The sequence below is a fragment of the Ochotona princeps genome, chromosome 10 (assembly GCF_030435755.1).
Source record: "Ochotona princeps isolate mOchPri1 chromosome 10, mOchPri1.hap1, whole genome shotgun sequence".
Lineage (NCBI taxonomy): Eukaryota > Metazoa > Chordata > Mammalia > Lagomorpha > Ochotonidae > Ochotona > Ochotona princeps.
The window spans coordinates 21,581,266-21,601,588 of record NC_080841.1 but is presented as its reverse complement, the minus strand read 5'-3'; the positions used below and the strand labels follow the sequence as shown (position 1 = coordinate 21,601,588).

The 20,323-nt window shown below is 52.2% G+C and overlaps 1 protein-coding gene across 1 annotated transcript; it reads right to left on the bottom strand.

Moving 5' to 3' along the window:
- Positions 1-7,615: 7,615 nt before the first annotated feature.
- NENF (neudesin neurotrophic factor) lies at positions 7,616-17,349 on the bottom strand. The gene is made up of 4 exons (XM_004578662.4): positions 17,158-17,349; positions 9,503-9,563; positions 8,835-8,938; positions 7,616-8,063 (listed from the first exon to the last, which is right to left on the bottom strand). Exons 1-4 carry the CDS (start codon positions 17,332-17,334, stop codon positions 7,887-7,889), a joined length of 519 nt encoding a protein of 172 aa, XP_004578719.2. The 5' UTR covers positions 17,335-17,349; the 3' UTR covers positions 7,616-7,886.
- Positions 17,350-20,323: the final 2,974 nt, after the last annotated feature.

The following is a 20,323-nucleotide window of genomic DNA, read 5'->3' as shown; positions in this document are numbered from 1 at the left end:
AAGTGCACAGGTGGACAGATACCCAGAGCATCACAAAAGGGGCAGAATGAGACATGGCATCACAGGGGGTGCCCCAGGCACAGCTGCTGTGTGCCACTGGCCTTGGGCAGTGGCAAAATCCAAGAGCAACACTGCCAGGGCAGAGGGGCAGGCTTCCTCTTTGCCCTCACTGCTCTGGGACAGCTCATCCACTGGGCATCTGGGAAACCTACGACTGAGGCCCTACAAGGGTTAGGTCAGTGTAACCCTGAATCCCGCCTCTGTCCACAAGGCAAATGTAATTTCTGGCAGGCACACATGTCAGGGGCCGGGAGCCATGAAAGTCCTGCTGACAGAGGGCAAGCAACCATTTTGTGTTTGAGACTCAAGAGATCATGGGGAAAACTGTATTTTTACAAAATGGCCTGGTGCCCCTTGACCCCAGGGCAGGTCTCTCTGGCTGCCTGACCCCTGAGGCTGGGTCACTGCTATCATGTGAACAAGGTCTTGCTCCTGAACTCCCACAGACATTTAAACTAACCTCGGAAGTCGTAGGTTAACCCAGTTACTGTATTTAGGAAGGGGAGCTAGTGGGAAGTCCTTAGGACTTTGGGTGTGTATCCTCCAAAGGTCATTATAACGAGAGGTCTGGTTGAAGGAGCCTGAGCTCTGTCTGTCCTCCCTGGTTCGCCCTGTGATCTTGCACACTCTCCACTACTGCCAACTCTGTCAGGTGCCAAACCAGGGGATGCCAGCCCTTGGGCTTGAGCCTTTGAGAGGGTCACTTCACAGCCAGCACAATGGCTAACTCCTCCTCTTGTAAGCATTGGTATCCCATATAGGTGCTGGTTCATGTCCTGGATGCTCTACTTCCCATCCAGCTCCCTGCTGTGGCCTGGAAAAGCCAGGATGGCCCAAAGCCTTGGGACCCTGTACCCATACAGGAGGCCCAGAAGAAGCTTCTAGCTCCTGACTTTGGATCAGCTTGGCTCCAATCCATTGTGGCCTTTTGGGGAGTTTCATTATAGTAATGGCAGGCTGGTTGATAGGAGGGTGGCTTGGAATGACTGGGCACTGGCAGGCCTGTGTGAGCCAGACCTCAGCACGCTCACTGCAGGCATTGGCCAAAGAGGCCAGCAGTGGGTAATCCCACTGGGCATCACAGCGGTTGCTGGGGAGGGCCTTGCCAGGGCACCTGCCTCAGAAGGTTGCAGAAGAATCTTGGGAGGCTTCCCATGCCCAGCAGGCCAGGCTATTCAAGCCTGCGGTTGAAGAGTGGCTTGCTGATGGAGGGGTGAGGTTGCTGTGGTCATACCCTGGTTCTTGCTGCTGGAAGTCATCCATATGGTGAAGGCTGCCCCTTGAGCAGGTGCCTGGAGGGGTGAGAAATGAATCTGCAGATCTGTGAGCTAGAGCCACACTTGAAGGGAGCCGGGGTGCTGGTCAGGCCCCTTGGGCTCACCCCTCATGTGCCACAGTCAGCCGCATTGTTCACTCTTCAACAACCACTGGCCTTATGAGGCTACTGTGAAAAACTCATGAAAAAAACAAAATAGATTTAAAAGGAGAAATTTGGGAACATGCATTTGACTTAGAAGACAAGACATTGTTGGGACACCTGCTTCCCTTATTTGAATGTCTAGGTTTGAATCCTATCTCTAAGCTTGATTTTTTTTTTAAGGTTTATTTTTATTGAAAGGCCAGAGAGAAGTAGAGACAGAAATACTTTCCATCCATTGATCCACTTTCCAAATGGTCACAATGGCCAGAACTGAGTCAATCCAAGGCCAGGGGCCACCTCTGGGTCTCCCACATGGGTACAGGGGCCCACAGCTCTGGGCCATCCTCCACTGCTTTCTTGTGCCACAAGTAGGGACCTGAATGGGAAGTGGAGCATCTGAAACATGAACTGGTGCCCATATAGAATGATAGCACTTGCAGGTGGAGGATTAGCCAACTGAATCATCACACTGGCCCTGCCGAGCCTGATATTTTCCTTTCTGCTAATCAGACTCTGGGGAGGCAGCAGATGATGGCCCACGTGTTTGAGACCCTGCCACTCAGGTGGGAGACCAGCTCCTGGCCTCAGCTGCCCAGCTAGTGTGGACATCCAGGCAGGGAACCAGCAAATGGGAGTTCTCTCTCTGTCTCTTAAATAAACAAATGACACATTTTTAAAAACAGATAATTTTGTGCAAAACATTTTGAAATTCATGCATACTTTATTTTCATAACCTGCATTTGAAGAGCTCTTATAGTTTAATGATTTTTCATGGATTCCAAGCGGAGCAACAGCTCCAGGGCCTGTGCCTGTGTCCTCACTGCTAGGACAAAGGAACAGGTTGGTGGCTCCTATAAGGGGGAGGCTGCGAGCCACTGTAGGGCCTGGGTGTGCTGGGGAAACATACAGATGAGCATTCGGGGGTGCAGAGAAGTGCATGTCCCCTAAATGTCTACCTGATATTGGCGTAGTCTACCTTGGGAAGGTGCAGCTAGCACTCACAGAGGCATCTGCATTCAGAAAAGTCCCCAGGGACTGCAATACCCCACCCTTTTGGAGACCAGCGACTAAGAGTAGAATTCCAGCCCCTCAGGTCCCTGTGGCAGGGTAGCACAGGACCAGCAGGCACCTTAGAGAAGGTCGCCTCTAAGGTCTTCCCAAGAACTTGACCACCATTTTCATATCCCTCTGGACAACATGTGTTTGGGGGCAAGTGTGCTAGTTCAGGTCACCTTGGCCGCATGGATAACTCCTAGAATCCCAGGCCTGTTCCTCTCAGTGACCTCGAGCCCATCTTGTCAAGTAGGACCCAGCATTCACCAGAAGACTGCCCAGTCCTGGACTGTCCCAGAGAGCGAAGCAGAGGTCACACCTCATCCTCGGAAGGGCTGAGAGCCCATTCCTTTTTAAATGTAGCTCCTAAGAATGTTCTAGAAATACTGAGTCATAAGTCTTGGGTGTGGGGCCCTTTAAGTCGTTACCAAGGAGATTCTTCTTCTCTCCATTTGTTTTTTAATTTTATTTTTGATGATGCTTACATAGTTGATTCAGGTGGGAAGCACTGAGGATTAGGGGAAAGTGGGCAAGACCATTGTTTCCAAATTTTCTTCTTCTTACATCTGGAGAAAGGAGGGAGGGAAGGAGAGAAGCCACACCCAGTCTCACAACCACCTTAGTATCATGGGTTGGGGAGTGGCCACCCGAGGTCACTCAGGATCCCTGATGTGGAGCATGCTCCAAGGGTTCTGCTCAAGTGCTTGCTTGCTTGCTTTCTTTAAAGATTTATTTATTTTTATTGCAAGGTCAGATTTACAGAGAGAGAGAAAGGAAGATCTTCCGTCCGATGATTCACTCCCCAAGTGAGCACAATGGCCAGTGCTGTGCCGATCTGGAGCCAGGAGCCAGGAACTTCCTCCAGGTCTCCCACACGGGTGCAGGGTCCCAAAGCATTGGGCCATCTTCAACTGCTTTCCCAGGCCACAAGCAGGGAGCTGGACGGGAAGTGGAGCTGCTGGGATTAGAACTGGCGCCCATATGGGATCCTGGCACGTTCAAGGTGAGGACTTTAGCTGCTAGGCCACGCTGCCGGGCCCAAGTGCTTTCAATAGTTCTGAAATGTTGTCAGTCTTGCCACTCAAAGGATGAGGAAATCCTTGCAAGATCCATTGGCTGACATAGTCCATCTTAGAATCTCCATTTGCCCAGATATTTGCTGTCAATGCTTGGCTGGGGTAGTTGATCAGTTTGTTCTGCTCTTCTCCCTCTGCTATGGTACCAGATGTCCTCTACGGCTCCAATGGACTGTCATATCCAGCTGGGCATGCTGTCCGCTGCTCTGTCTAAGCCACTGAGGAGGCCCAGTTCTGACACATGCACTCCACAATCAGACCATGGAACCTGCAATTCTCCCCAAGGTTGGAGTTCTCAGTACAGCAGTTCAATTGGGGTGATCCTCAAAGAAACCTTGTCTGAGGTGACCCCAGAACTGACTCTTGTGTATGCTTGCCAATACAGGTTCCAGCTCAGCCCATTCCTCCATATCAGCCTACACACACACTGGTAGTTGCAATTACTGAGTCAGTTCTGTCTCCAGCCCTGTCTCTTACATACCAATGGATGCTGCAGCCCAGCCCAGCTCTGCTCGGCCCCCCACATACTTGGCCCTCATGTATACCAGTGGGAACTGCAGCCAGATCAGAGTGACCCCTGATAACTCCCACTAGGCCTGCCACCTGCCCTGGTTCATGTGCATGCCAGTATGTGCAGGAGCAGACTGGCCCAGTCTGTCCCAACATCTCATTCAGCTCTCATACACAAAATGGGCATTGAAACTTAGCTCAACCCAACTGACCCCACTATCCAAGCCACATTGATGCCAACGGATGTCACCACCGGTCTAGCCAAGCCCGCCCCTAGCCCTGGTTCTCATGCTCACCAGTGGGAATTGCAGCCCATCAGAGCTGTGTCCACTCCCAGTCCTGATCTTGTACTTTCCAAGTAGTTCTGCAGTCCAGCTTGACAGGAGTTGCCCTCAGTTTCAGTATTTGTCAGCTGATGCTGTGACACAGTCCAACCAGCCTTCACTTACTCTGGCTCAGGTATGCTCCAGTGGATACATTTGGTTGGCCCAGCCTGGCTTTTCCCCTAACCCAGTTCACATGCAGGCCAACAGGTGTTGTAGCCCTGCCAAGTCTGGTCTGTCCCTGGTTCCAGTTCTCATGCTCATCAGTGCGAGTAGTGGCCCTCCGGGAGAGCTCCCCACATTCTCCCTGCCAGTCTTGTACTGTCCCCACCTCCATCCCAGGTCTCATGTATGCCGGTAGGTGCTGCATCCCAGTCTGGCATGGCCTGCCTTACCTCAGCATTTGTTGGTGGGTGCTGTAGCCTAGCCCTGCCCATTCAGCTCCCAGCCCCGGTCCTAATGTGAACTGGCTGGTATTGCAGCCTGTTCCAGCCTGTCCTTCACCCTTCCCTGGTTCTCAGATCTGCCAATGGGTACTATGAACTGGCCCCGCCTGGCCTGCCCCCAGACCTGACCCCCACATGTGCCAGAGGGTGCCATAATTTGACTTGCTCTCTGTGGCTCCCAGCCTTGGTTCTTGCACTCACCTGCAGGGACTGTGTCCTGACAAAGGAGTTCCCCAAACTCCTCTAATAGGTCTCCTCCCAGTGGCAGATCTTGAGCACACAGGTGGTTGCTTGGCCCAGGCTGACTTAGTCACCTCCTGTCCTGGCAGGAACAGTGTCCTTGCCCAACTGGCTCACATACATTCTGGTTCTTACTGTTGGGTGTAACAGCCCAGCCACACCTAGTCCACACCCAGCCACAGTCCTGGTGTGGTTCAGCAGGTGCCAAGACCTAGCCTAGCCCATCCTATACCAACCCTGGCTCTCATGAGCACCAGTGAGTGCTGGAGTCTAGCCCAGTCTGGTGCACCCCAGACCCAGTGCACTGCCATGCTGAGGGATACTGCAGCCATGTCCAGCCCAGATCACCATCCCCATTCTGGCTCTCTCACTCAATAGTGAGAACCACAGCCCAGACAGGACATCCCCTTAGCTCCCAAACCAGGCTTTTTCCCAGCCACAGATCTTACATGTGCCTGTGGTTGCTCTGACTCAGCTAGACATAGCCCATCCCCTATCTTGGCCTTTGCCAATGGATGCTGCAGCCTGGCCTGTTCTGACCTGCCCCTAGTCCCAACTCTTGCTGGCCGGTATTACAGCCTAGCCCTGTCCAATCTGTTCCCATTCCTGGCTTATGCAAACTGGTAGGTGTGATTGCCTAGCCCAGCATGACCTGCACTCCAGCCTGGCTCCTGCACATGCCAGTGGGCTAAGGTTTGGCCTGACCCTGCCTGGTCCATGCCTCCAGACCAACCCACACACTTGCTGATGGATGCAGTTACTTTGCCCATCCTGACCAACACCCAGGCCTGAATCACATGCTTACCAGCAGGTACTGCAGCCCGCTAGGGGAGTTTCCCAAATTCCCCCACCCAGACCCAGATCTCACATGTATTGACAGGTTAGGCCCTTACCTGCATAGTCTGCCCCTTCCATCCCAGCCTTTGTATGAGCTGGTAGACTTTGTGGCTAATAGGCCTGCCTCATACCTCATTCTTGTGTGTGCCTGTGGGTACTGCAGCCTGGACCAGCCTCAGCCTGTTCCTAACCTCAGTACCCATAAGTGTCAGAGTTTCATGGTCATGCCTACCTCAGCCTGTTACCACTTGCAGCTCTTAAGCAAATCAACAGAAATTGGAATTCCATAGGAATGGGCCTACATATCCCCCATGGAATCTGCCCCCAGACCTGGTTCTCTTGTGTGCTGGTTAGTGTCATGGCTCAACCTAAGATTACCCACCCCCTATTCTGACTATCACTGGTGGTTACTGTGATCTAGCCCTGTGAGGTGGGCCACCAGCCCTAGCTTCAGTCTGTACTGCTAAATGGTGGTCAGTGGGCTAATCATTGGTCTGACCCATAAAGGTCCTCCAGTTTAACTCCTCTAAACCACTGTTTCAGCCCCAACCTCCCCCTCCTACACTCTGCTTGCCTGCAAGGAAGTGGCCTTGTCAATAGAAATCCCTCAGAAATCACTCCTCACCTGCAACATACTCCCTCAGCAGTTCTCTCTCCCACACATCCCCTTCTCCCTTCCCTGATCAGTCTGAGGTCCCCACACCCAGGGGTGATAGGTTCTGCAGCCTAGCCTTCCTAAGCCCCGTCTTCCACTGGGATGGTGTGCTGGCCTGGAGTTCTGCCCACTCACTAGGGTCCCAAGCTCCTGGCATGTGTGCTGACCTGGGACCTTACTCCTCTGCATACCAAGTTGCAGGCCCAAGCTGCAAACTGGGTCTACCAGCACACCAGGCCAGCATGCTAACTTAGGGCTCTCCTCTCCCCTCCCCCCACATTGCCTAGGACCAAGCATATGGGGAAATTCCCAGGCTTGCTCCACCTGCCTGGATGTGAGCACCCAGGTCCCAGTACATTCCTGGCTGGCGCCATCCCCCAGGCCCAGTACAAGCCCAGCAAGCACAAAGGCATGCTCTACCAGAAAGTGCAAAAAAAAAACCCAGGAGATTCTTCTACCCGATGTAGGTATTCTCTCTTGTGGCATTTGTGATTTATTCTTTATTTAGGAAAAAAATATATATAGTCTCATGTCAAAGCAGTTCATCTCTGCTATAAAATTTCCAGGATTGGTCAAACTTAGAGCTTCTTAGGCTCAGCATAACTGACACTTTGGAGCAGGTAACTTGGGCAGGGTAGGGGTGCTCAGGGCATCCCCTGGTTCAAAGTGCCAGCAGCACTCAGAACTAAGACAAACCAAAATGAAAACATAAAACAAAATAAAATAAAAGCGTCTTCTGGAGGCAAAAAATATCCTCCCAAGAAGGGCTGCGTTCTGGAGCAGGCACCCAGCCTATGCCTTCTGCTCCATGCAGTAACCTCTGGCCACCTCTGCTCACAATGGGACCCTGCCCTGCTGAGCACTGCCCAGCGTTCTGCGGCCAGGGCTCGTCCACCCCCACTCATTGCTCTCCTCCCATCCCCTCTGCACACTGTCAGGGTGTAGGAAGTAGCAGAGGAAGCAAGGGCTGAATGGCATGCATGAAAGAACCCTCCTTTAGGAAGAATAGGACATTTATTTTTGTTCTTGTTACAAAGCAAACATAGTCACGGTAGAAAATCGGGCCCGTACAGCCATGTGTCAAGGGCCAATAAAGGTCACTTGGGATTCTGCTGGCATTTAGGAAGTTTCCTGCTTGGGCCATCACCACCAGGAGTGGAGAGGCAGGATCCCCCAGGGACACAGAGCACCTGACCACGCATGCAGAGAAGGCTCACATGGATCTGGCTCCAAGAGGCATGGAGTTTTACGTCAGGCCAGGGCACCTCAGAACTCGTCCTTTATGTCGAAGTGGGGCTGGTCCTCAGGCTTGAAGTCCAGGTTTGGGCTGCCATCCTCATTGAGGATCCTGCGGGCTGTGTAGCCCACGATGGGGTACTTGGCCTTGTACACCTTGGTGAAGACGTCCTCCAGGGACTCAAGTTCCTTGGCTGTGAGACCCGTCTTGGGGGGCAGAGAAGAGACATGGGGGAATGGGGCTGAGCGAATCGTGTTTTGCTTTTCTCTCTCCTTGCCTCACCCTCCAAGCACTCCTAAAGCAGGTGAAAAATCCCCACAAAAATCCAAGGATAGAAGGTTGACTTTGAGGGCCGTGCCCTGCATCCCTTCCAACACCTGGCCAGGATGGCTGCTCTCTAGGCCCCTCCCCTTTGTCAGTTTCCTATCGTTACTATATAGCTGGGCCTCAGGGGCTGGTCCCATCTCAACTTGTCCCAGTGTCTGCTAGACATCTTGTCCAATTAGGGTGAGTGCCAACATTATTCCTGGGATTATCTAACACCTCCAGAGTGTTGGCTTTGGTTTTGTTTTGGAATGTTCTTTCCGTACATCTCCAAGCATATAGGAAGCCCTTGCTTCCTTGCCCAGTCTGTCCACTAAGCTACTGAGTGGTCTGGGCAATGGGTACCAGCAAGGAGTTTCAAACCAATGAGACTGTGGAGGTGGCAGGGGTGGAGCCAGGTGGGCTCCCAAAGCATGTGGGGGTCCTTCTGGAACCTCAACAAGTGGGGTCACACATTGACCAGAGTCTAGACTTGGCCCTGAAGGCAATGGGGAGCCACAGGAGGTTTTGGAATAGAAGCAGCACAGTAAGATCAACAATTTTAGGGGACTGGAGGGTAAATGGTCTCATTGGGAAGCCTGGTCTTGTCAGGGGGTGGAGGGCTATGGCCGAGGGGGTGGGGAGCTCACACAAAGGCAACTGAACTCACTCACAGTGTCATGGGTGAGGTCTGCAGGGTCCAGGGACATCTTGGCCACCCCTCGGGTGGAGTCCTTCCCGGTCAGGGCGTTGTAGGGGGCTCCTCGTCCATAGAGCTCTGCAGTGGGAAGGGAGGGTGAGAAGAAGAGAGATTTTCTCAACCCTGTACAACAAAGTCAGCAACATCTCAGAACTATGCAAACCACTCAAGTTACACCCTTGGAACATTCTTCCTCACATCAGGATCTCTTGAAGTGTCATCAAGTGAATGTCCCCCGTCCCTGGTGCTGAGCGAGCACCCTGCCCTTCTCTGCCCTAGCTGACACAGGAGAAAAAAAAGAACTGAAATATTTATCTCATCCACCTTCCTCCATACCTTGACCCTCCCCAACCTCATCAGAGCCCTACATGGGCATGTGTTGTTCTCAACTATATAAACAATATTTAAAGTAAATTTTAAAAAAGAAATTGGCTCTACAGACAAGGCAGAGCCAAGGGGAGGTAGAGGAGCATGGTATTACCAGGAAAACAGCTGCTAACATAAACACTGGCAAAGATGGTCATTTAAGGTGGGAGGACAAGCACCTGCCCAGCATCCCTGCCCCTTTTCTCATGCCCTGCAGGTGTCCACTCTGGCTTCTGAACTTCCCACATGTAAAGATTAGAATGTCCTGCCACTTACCCTTCGCGGAAGTGACATCAAACACCACTCCCTTCACAGCCAGGTAGATGGGCTGATCTTCCTGGAAGGCAGGGGAGAAGCTGTGAGGAGGAGGCCGTGGGCCCAGCTCATCCATATGAGGGAGGGCAAAGCCCAGAGCAGGAAGTGACCCTGCCACCTCCCTGGATAAAGGGTTGCTACTCCCTCCACCAAAAAAAAAAAATCAGGAACTGAGGCAATTCATGTGGATAAACATTCCAATATCAAGTGATGAATTACTTAAAACAGTTCAAACTGCCCTTCATTTTCATCATCAGTGGACACACATGGACATGATTGGGGTAAATGATCTTGGCAGTTTGCTTCTTGTAAGTGACATGACTTCATGTAAGCACTTCCATATATGAAATAACCAAAGAGTTGTCACTCCCTCAGTGTCAGGAGACCCCATCCTGTACATGCACTGTTGAGGCTGTTGGTACCAGGCTGGAGTGTGCTTGGCTCTTAGACTACAATTGGGAGTGGGAGGAAGGCCCTCCTACCAGCCACTTCCAAATTCTGGAGGGTTATTCCTTGAGGCCTATTTGAATATCCTTATATAGAATTCCCAGGCCCAAGGACATGAATAACGGTATCACTCATATTCTGCCAGTTTGTACAGCAAAAAAGATCAAACTGCTTAAAGGGCTAGAAATATGCAGGCAATGGTGTCTCCTCATAGTCTCTTATTTGGGTATTCTGAGTTCATTTTTGCTATATTGTCGGAAGTAAAATTTTATCTTAGGACCTCACAAACACAGATAGCACTGGTGGGTCCACTGCCACCGAGCGGGGCTCTGGCTGGGGTGGCAGCCCAGTTCCAGAACCCCCAAGAACAGGCCAGTCTGCTGCATCAGCCCCACTGGGGATGCAGGACATTAGCCAGGAGTGGGAGCCCCTGTGGGTCTAGGAATTTCAGGCTCCCTCTATGGCCAAGATATTCTACAATCCTATTTGACAGGCAGAGGAACTGAGACTCAAGTCAAGAGGCCTGCCAAGGACAGGTGTCGCCGTCCCGCAGTGACACTAAAATGACGAGGCATACTCTGAGGATCTGGGAAAAGCCAGAACCGCAACCGGACCCTTCACTGCCAAAAGCTGCGTTTAAACCCTTCTCTCCGCTGCCCGTTTCATCACCCCGTCCTTCTTCTCCTCGTCCCGTCTTTCTCCATCGTCCCTCTCCTCTTGCTCCAGCCCTCTTTCCTTTCCCCGTCCATCTTCCCCTGCCCTATTCTTCTCATTCCGGCCCTCGTTCTCCTTCCCGTCTTTCCTCGTCGTAGTCTCTCCGTCTTTCTTGTTGTCGTTGTTGTCTGTCCGTGCTTCTTCGTCGTTCGTCCGTCCGTCTGTCATCCCCGCCTAGCTTTTACCAGCTACTTTTATATCGTTCTCCACCAATCACTTCTCCCCGTGGGTCCACTTGGCGCTACGTGATGGGCCAGTATTACAGAGAGGGCATTAGCCTATCCATGTGACTTCCTGTTTACCTGCTGGCGAGACCAACTCCACCTCCTGGCACTGGACCAGCCGCCATCTTGCCATGGCCCCTCTCAATCCCAGAGTGGCTTCAGCACCCCGCTCCCCACAAACAGGTTCCTCAGCACCACCTAACCTCTAGCGCTCAGGCTTCTGGAACCATCACATGGGATAGTAGCGCCTGTTGAGAGTGGCTGGCAGCAACAAGGTGGGAGCTCAGAAAATGGCCAGCTTTCACTCCTCCCCAGTGGCTCCCAGACATGCCCAGATCAGCGACTGACTCCATCAATACCAGTACCAGCCCTGCTTAGCCAGAGCTGTCAGGATAGCCAGCAGCCTGTCTTCCACACTGGGAACCACCTGCCTTTCCTTTGCTGTGTCATGGCAAGCAGCTCTGACTGCTCACCAAGTAGGGTCATGTACTTAGAGCACCTTTTCCAAGTAGCTGATAGCTACAGTTCCCCTAAGTTATTTTGTTGTAATGCCCATTCTGCCATGTGGCTTTGGTGTTTATTCCTTGTATGCATGCAGTCATCTGAACACCAGTCTCGTATCTAAGACGGCAAAGCAGGCAGTATTGCTTCTGCCTTTCTTCAACAGTTACTACCATCTCCTCGATAAACTGTCCACGGGAGGCAGGCACATGCAGTTTGGTACAGATGAAGATACTGAGTGGGAAGATTCAAGTCCAAGGTCTGATCCATAGACCAGTTTCCTGCAAATGTCACCCTGGGAGGCAGTCGGTACTGCTCACATCCTTGGGCCCCTGCCACCCACGTGGGAGACCTGGCTTGAGTTGCAGACTCCTGGCTTGGACCTGGCCCAGCCTTGGTCTGTTAGTGGGCATTTGAGGAGTGAACTGGAGGAGGGAGAATCAGAGTCGTGCTTGCTCTGGGTCAAATAAGTAAAATAGATGAATTAAAAACCACATCCTGAAGGTGGAAGTATGGAGAGGAAGTGGTGATAAAGGGATGTTGAGTACCTTGGGAGGCATTCTGGAAACCCAACCAGGCAACCCAAGTAATGGCTTCATCCCTGGACACTGGGAATGCAGTGTGGGTCTGAGCAGGTGGAGGCAGACATCCCCCTGGGCAGCGACCCTGGGCCTGGAAGGCAGAGGGTACTGATGCCCAAGGGGCAGAGCAGCTTGGTGAGGCCAGAACTGCCCACTGAGTCACTACATACCTGGGCCTTGCTCAACTCCCTGCCTCTGAGCCCTTCCACCACCTGCACACAAACGGACACTTCCTCTCATCTGTTTATGGTGACCGGAGTCCTTAAGCAGCAGCAGACAGGCTTTCTCTAAGAAACTTGGGGCTGTTGTGGGGGATAAACTAAGGCAAGAGATATGAAGCACTTGGCAGCTTAGGGTAATGAATGGTGGTTTCCTTTATCCTCCATGTTTGAACGTTACGAGCTTGAAGGCAAAGCAGCCCAGAGGTAGGAAGGTGGGGATGTTCCTAGGAAAGACACGGACATGTGATGCCCAGCGATAGGCAGGCTCCAGAGGAATCTGTAGTTAACAGTGGAGGGTGCCTGGGAGATCACCCAACACTTTCACTTGAAAGAGGAGGTTATCTAGGCTCAGCACAATGGCTCAATTGCTAAATCCTCACCTTGCAAGTGCTGGGATCCCATACATACGCTGGTTTGTGTCCTGGCTGTTCCACTTCCCATCTAGCTCCCTGCTTGTGGCCTGGGAAAGCAGTCAAGGACAGCCCAAAGCCTTGGGACCCTGTACCCATGTGGGAAACCAGGAAGAAGCTCCTGGCTCCTGGCTCCTGGCTTTAGATCAGCTCAGCTCCAGCCATTGTGGCCACTTGGAGAGTGAACCAGTAGATGGAAGATCTTTCTGTTTCTCCTCCTCTCTGTAAATCTGAACTGCCTTTCCAATAAAAATAAATAAATGTTTTTGAAAAAATGAAAATATCCAGGCCCAAAAAGAATTGACTTACTCAGAGTCACAGGACAAGTTCAAGGGTAGGTTTGGGGACCTGGAGAGCACCCAAGCCTGAGTGCGCTGTGCTGTCCTGTCCCACCAAGGGGCGCACTAGCAAGACAGGGGGTTTGTCTGGGACTGAGAGCGAGTCTGCTGGGAAACGCAGGGTCAGTAGGAAGCAGGAAGAAGTCAGGAACCCAGGAGGACTGACCCCGGTCCCAACCCCGAGGCTGTAGTGCTGCTGCAATCATCAAGCAGGGCAGATGGAGGACGCTGTGGCCACTGTGGTGATGTGGGCATCCAAGAGCTGCTCAGAGTGTGCAGTCTCATCCCACACGGGAGCCAGGGCCAGGGGCACCAAGCTGACGGAACCCAGTCGTTCTTGGAAAAAAGCAAAACTGCTGGGCTCATTCCCCACCAGCAGGCAAAGGCCTAGATTTTCTGCTGCCATTGGCATCGGGAACCTATTAATGAGTCACAAAATGAACTTAGTGGCCTGGCAACAGAGCTTTTTTTTTTTTTTAAGATTTTTTTTTTTAATTGGAAAAGCAGATATATAGAGAGGAGGAGAAACAGAGAGAAAGATCCTCTGTCCGTTGATTCATTCCCCAAGCAGCTGTAACAGCTGGTGCTGTGCCAATCTGAAGCTAGGAGCTTGGAGCCCCATCAGGGTCTCCCACATGGGTGCAGGAAACCAAGACTCTGGGCTGTCCTCGACTGCCTTCCCAGGCTGCAAACTGGGAGCTGGATGGGAAGCAGGTCCTGCTGGGATTAGAACCGGTGCACATATGGGATCCCAGTGCATGCAAGGTGAGGACTTTAGTCCCTAGGCTACGGCGCCAGGTCTGGTGAGAGTTTTTACAAATAAATAAGTAAGGTAGAAACTAGCAAACATTTCAAATAGACAATGGCAGAGCACGTGCCAGAGAATGCCAACAAAATGAGTAGGGCCTGGTGCACAGTAGCCTAGCGGCTAAAGTTCTAATCCTAATCTGCCAGTTCTAATCCTGGCAGGCCCCACTTCCCATCCAGCCCCTGCTTGTGACCTGGAAAGGCTGTGGAAGACAGCCCAAAGCCTTGGGATCCTGCACCTACGTGGGAGACCCGGAGGAGGCTCCAGCTCCTGGCTTCCGATCAGCTTAGCTGCAGCCATTGTGCCCACTTGGGGAGTGAATCAGTGGATGGAAGATCTTCCCCGCTCTGTATATCCTCCTTTCCAATAAAAATAAATACATCTTTTTAAAAATAATAATGAACAAGATGCTCTGTGGAAGCTCAGCTTCTGGGCTATATGTGTGTCCTGGGTTGGAAGGTGACACTCATGACTCACAGCTACTTTGTCAACTGGTAACTGTCTCACGAGGACACTTCCATGCCTTTATTCTGCCTGTGAGAACACAAGGTCTCTGTCCGTGCCCAGGGGCACTTCCAGAGGTTCACACGGATGACGTCAAGGCCAGCAGGGGAAGGCAGGGGCCTAGCCCTTGGTTTGGTAAGCTGCAGTGTGACTGAATTGTCCCAGATCAGGTTTGCACTTGGAAGGTGGGGAATGATCCCAGAGGGGAACTGGCACACATTGTTGCTCCATCCTCCTCCCCCTACGCTAATGGCTTCCTGATGTCTTCCTAACAAACCAGTCCTCCTGCTTCCTCCCCACCATCCTTGGGGCGGGCAAAAATAGCACTCACTGCCACAAATTTGTCTTGGTTGTGGAAACTTCTGAAGATGTCAATGGCTGATGGACAGACAATAACCCCACAAGCTAGGAAGGAACCTGCCCCTTGGTGCCAGCCACACAGGACAGTGTGTATTTCAGGTGGTACAACCTTAGCCAAGTTCACCAGGGGCTTGAGACTCAGCTACTTTTCCAGTACATTAGTCTGGGTGCAAACCAAGGGACAACAGAGACATTCACATTACTGAGCATCTACTGTGCTCAGTTTTATGTTTGATCCAAATACATGCTTATACTTATAATTGTCATGTAACTTTTTAGTTTATTTTCATTTCTTTGAAGGGCAAAGAGATAGAGGCAGAGCTCTCTTCCCAAATGTTTGCAACAGCGAGGGCCGGACTCAGCCAGGCACCAGGCACCAGGCGCCAGGCACCGGGAACTCAACCCAGATTTCCCACTTGGGTGGCGGCTGCTACCTCCCAGAATGTGCATTAGCGGAAAGCTGGATTAGAAGCAGAGCAGGGATTCAGGCTCTCCCAAACAGGATGGTGTTCCCCCAAACGCCTGTCAACACCTAACTTAAAAAAACAAAAACAGAAAGTACTTTTTTTTTATTTAAAAGGCAGAGTTACAGAGAAAGAGAGACAGAGGAAAAAAGATCTTCCATCTGCTGGTTCACTTCCTAAACAGCTGGCAGGCTGGACCAGGTTGCAGCCAGGAGCCCAGAGCTGCTTCTGAGGCTCCTACATGGATGCAGGGACCCATGCACGTGGATCATCTTCTGCCGCTTCCTAGGCACTTGAGCTGGGAGCTTGATCATTAGTGGAACAGCTGGGACTCAGACAGGTATCTATATGGAATGTTGGTATTGCATGCGGCAGCTTAACCTGCTATGCCATAGCACTGGCCCCTAACACCTAACGTGTTTAGGTACCTTGTGAGGAAAGTATTTTGTGTCTATTTTTGGCAGATGAAGAAACTGAGGCTGAGAGTTTAATTTGCCAAAGGTTTCCCTGACAGTAAATAAGAAGCCAGGATTCAAACTGACAGTGTATATGGAATTGTATCAAAATAATTAAAAGACAAACAAAAGATCTCTCTGTGTGTCTCCCCTTCTCTCTGTAACTCTGCCTTTCAAATAAAAACAAAATGGGGGCCCGGCGGCGTGGCCTAGCGGCTAGAGTCCTCGCCTTGGGGCCCCGGGATCCCATGTGGGCGCCGGTTCTGGTCCCGGCGGCACCACTTCCCATCCAGCTCCCTGCTTGTGGCCTGGGAAAGCAGTTGAGGACGGCCCAATGCATTGGGACACTGCATCCGCGTGGGAGACCTGGAAGAGGTTCCTGGTTCCCGGCTTCGGATTGGCGCGCACCGGTCCGTTGCGGCTCACTTGGGGAGTGAATCATCGGATGGAGGATCTTCCTCTCTGTCTCTCCTCCTCTGTGTGTGTCTGGCTGTGATAGAATGAATAAATCTTAAAAAAACAAACAAACAAACAAAATGGAATGAAAGATAGGGTTGGGGAATCACCTGGTGGGAAGGCTAGTGTGAAGGGGACCCAGAAGTTAATAGTGGGCTGGGCATGGGTGTGCCCCACTGCCTGGGGACTGGAAGGAAGCTCCCATGCCCAGGGCCCACCCTGTGTCACAGTGTGTGTGTACATCCGCTCTGTGTGTCTGCCTCTGGCTGCTGTTTGGTTCCTAAAAGACGCCTTCCAGTGCTTCCCTGAGTTCTCTAAGCTGTCTCCAGGATGGATGATAGGGGTCCAAGTCCTTGAGCCTATCATTCACTGCCCCTTGTTCCCTCTGTGAAAGCAGGAGATGGTGTCTGTTCTGCAGTGTCAGGGTAATAGAACCCCCTACTCCCCAGGAATCAGGTACCCTCACCTCCCTAAGGTCAGTCCCCCATAGTCTTTCCCATGGGGAACATCCTGTTCCTGCACCTGCAGCCCAGTGGGGTGCCTTGTGAGTTTTCTGGCCCCTCCAGATTAGTGTGTATGTGTGTGTGTGTCTGCATAGGGTAGAGAGGAGGGAGGTATCTTTGTAACCTCTGGCTCCCCAACCGCAGGCACCCTAGTGTTTGAGGGTTGGAGTTTCAAGGACAGGAAAAGGAATTGCAGGGAAAGCCCAGAGCATCCCTGCAGTTGTCCAGTATCCACATAAGCTAGGCAGCAGGTGCCCTCTGTCCCGCCCCTCATCAGTAGGCAGTGTGATCCTCTCCAAAAACAAAGTTATGAAGTTCACAGTCAGACCGCCAGCGCACTAGAGAGGTAGGGGTAGAAGGCCCGCAGGATGACGGTGTGGGCCTAGTAGGGTACCCCGACGATGGAGGTTTCCTCACCATTATCCCCAGCCACCCAGTCACCCAGCCAAAACGTCCAGGCCTGGGGAGAGACACAGCAGGCCCAGGCCCAGAGTCAAGCCCGGGATCGCGAGCTCCGGGGCTGCTCGGTGACTGCCCCCGAACAGTGCCCCACCCCGAGGCCACCCCTCTCCGCAGACACTTGCAGGGGTCGCGTCTGGCGCAGCAGGCCCAACGCAAGCCGGCGCCTACCTCCTCCCCGCTGTATCGCGCCAGCTCCTCCTCGGTGAAGAGCCGTACCGGGGGCCCGCGCTCGGCGGGGCGCGGCGTCTGCCCGGCCCCGGATGCGGGCAGTCTCGGGGCCAATGCCAGGACCAGGGCCAGCGCTGCCAGTGGCCACAGCCGCCGCTCGGGCACTGGACCGGCCATGGCTGAGCGTGGCGCACAACCACAGCCGCCCAAGCTACAGACCGCGGGCTCCGCCCCGCGCCCGGGAACCCCGCCCCGAGGCCGGGAACTCCGCCTCCGCGCGGGCCTCAAGGGCTCACAGCTCTCGGCTTTTTACTGGGAACAACAGGTGTCTCCGTGGCGGCTGCGTTGGGTACACGCGGGACACTGCGTTACGCTTCAGAGCTCTAGGAAGATGTGTTTATAAAACAACACCCCAACTTTATTGTTAGCTTACTTTATGTTTTGGCTTATGGTTTGGGTTTATTTTTTTTTTTAAGATTTATTTATTTTTATTGCAAAGTCAAATATACAGAGAGGAGGATAGTCAGAGGAAGATCTTCCGTCCTATGATTTACTCCCCAAGTGACTGCAACAGCCGGTGCTGTGCCAATCCGAAGCCAGGAGCCAGGAGTTTCCTCCATGTCTCCCACGTAGGTGCAGGGTCCCAAGGCTTTGGGCCATCCTGGACTGCTTTTCCAGGTCACAAGCAGGGAACTGGATAGAAAGCAGGGCCGCCAGGATTAGAACCAACGATCATATAGGATCCTGGCGCACGCAAGGCAAGGACTTTAACCACTACGCTATTGCGCTGGGCCCGGTTTTGGTTTATTTTCTGTGTGGTTTCCAAGGGGAATCTTGCAAAGGGTAGGAGTGCGGCGTCGATATGTTCTGGAATAATAATATTCAGTATTTGTATAAAGCTGAGTTCATTGGTGAATTTAAATATTTTCTCTGGACCTCCATGTACCCTGTCCCCAGGCACAGATCACTGGAGGAGAGTTGTGTCTAGGTGGAAGTTACGTTGCACAGGCGGATAGGCCAGCAGCCAGGTGCGACAGCTAAGTCACACATTAGAGATGGAGAAAAATCCAGCCCGCTGAATGGCCAGGGAGCATTGAGAGGCAAGAACCTGGATCTGAAAGCTGAGTGGCAGGAACTCTGGTACAGGACATAGGAGTGTCAAGGGGTGACTTAACCTTTGCCAGGGGCTGGCTGTCCCAGGGTGGGAGGTAGCAGGGAGGGAATGGAAGATGAAATCTCTATAAAAATCTGCAGGAGGTGAAGGAGAGACCCGGGAGGGAGGAGTAGTCCAGGACAAGGGTCAACTGCACCAGGGAAGGAAGGAGACTGTCCTGCTTCTTGGGGGAACAGCAAGGAAGACACAGGAAGAAAAGAGGTCTGGGAGGTAAAGGTGGGGGAAATGGTGGGTTTTTTTGCTTGTTTTCATTTTTTTTTTTTTTTTATTGGAAAGTCAGATATACAGAGAGGAGGAGAGACAGAGAGGAAAAGATCTCCCATCCACTGATTCACTCCCCAAGTGGCCACAATGGCTGGAGCTGTGCCAATCTGAAGCCAGGAGTCCAGAGCCTCTTCTGGGTCTCCCAGATGCAGGGTTCCAAGGCTTTGGGCTGTCCTGGACTGATTTCCCAGGCCACAAGCAGGGAGCTGGATGGGAAGTGGGGTCACAGGGACTGAAACCAGCACCTATATGGGATCCCGGTCTGTGCAAGGCGAGGACTTCAGCTGCTAGGCTACCATGCCAGGCCCTGTTTTTTGTTTTTTTAAAGACTTGACTTTGAGCCAATGCAAACAAGGAATGAGTTACAATGCTAACCAAATAACACAGGCTCAAGCAGGGAAGCTATTGGAACATTCCATACCAGAGATGATGGTGGCTTGGAGCAGGATGGTGGTGGTGAGAGGCGGAGCCTTGGTGTGTGAGGGACAGAGGGGAGTCCCAGATGACCCAAAGTCTCAAGCCTGAGAAGCAGGGAAGATGGAGTTGTCACTTACCAAGAGAGGAGAGATGGTGGGAGGAGGGGAGAGAAGAACAAGACCCACAGGGACTGGCTGAGTCAGAGATGCGTATCAGACGTGGACGTGGACAGATCAGACTGGCTGCCGATTGCCTGGGTCTGGTGTTGGAAGAGAGTTCCAAGCTGGTGTCAAGTTTAGAATCGTTCTCATGTAGGTTATATTCAAAGTTCTAGTAGAGGATGAAATGGCCAGTGATGTGCATGTGTGTGGAAAGGAGAGGAACAAAGACAGAGCCCTTTCCCGTGCACTGATTTGTCCAGTTCGCACGGTGTGTCTGAGCAGAGCACAGCACCTGGCGCCGCGGACACAGGTCCAGGTACCACAAGGCTCTCCTCTGGCCTCCTAGCCTCCCTCCCTGACCTTAAGGTTTCCTGTTCTACTTTTGTGATTGCAAAGTAACTGGTACAGTTGACCCCTACAGGGTCCCTGATGATGACCTGAGGTCATTTATCTCTCCTATAAATGGCAACTGGGTGTCTTGTCTGAAGCCATTCCTTTTCCGGGAACAGTATGGCCCCTGAGCAAAAAAAAGTAACCATCACCTACGTGCAGCCCTGGACTGTCTCGAGTCCACTTTCCGAGAATCAAAATTCGGCTGAACAGGGGCTAGCTTTGTATTGCAGCAGGTTAGCTTTTGCCTGTGACTCCGGTATCACATACGGGTGCCAGCGTGTATCCTGGCTGCTCCACTTCTGATCCAGGTCCCTGTTAATGCACTGGGAAAGCAGTAGCAGAGGGCTGAGTCCATGAAACCCTGCCACCCCCATGGGAATCTGGGATGGGCTCTAGGCTCCTGATTTCAGCGTGGCCCAGCTCTGGCCATTGTGGCCACTGGGGAGTGAAGCAGTGTATAGGTTTCTCTCTCTCTTTCTCTCTCTGTTTCTCCCGTCATCTCTGTCCCTCTATCTTTCAAGTAAATAAGTAAACCCTTTAAAAAATTCCCCGAAGAACACAGTGTTATCCACCAAAGGAAAGCCATGAGCACTACAGACCAACCAGTAGCTTCGTCGTGAGTTGAACACCCCTTCTCAGTCCCAACTTCAATCTACAGGGACCTTTAGCCTGACACCCCCCTGCCTGACTTCTGGGAGCCCAGGGATGGAGCCATAGTTGCCTGGCTTCTTGCTCTGCAATTTGCAATGAACACCTA

Coding starts and splice junctions, on each gene's coding strand:
- NENF (XM_004578662.4), bottom strand. CDS start 17,334: ATGGCCGGTCCAGTGCCCGAGCGGCGGCTGTGGCCACTGGCAGCGCTG. Junction 8,939..9,502: donor TGATGTCACTTCCGCGAAGG/GTAAGTGGCAGG, acceptor TTCCCACTGCAG/AGCTCTATGGACGAGGAGCC. Junction 8,064..8,834: donor CAGACCTCACCCATGACACT/GTGAGTGAGTTC, acceptor CTGCCCCCCAAG/ACGGGTCTCACAGCCAAGGA.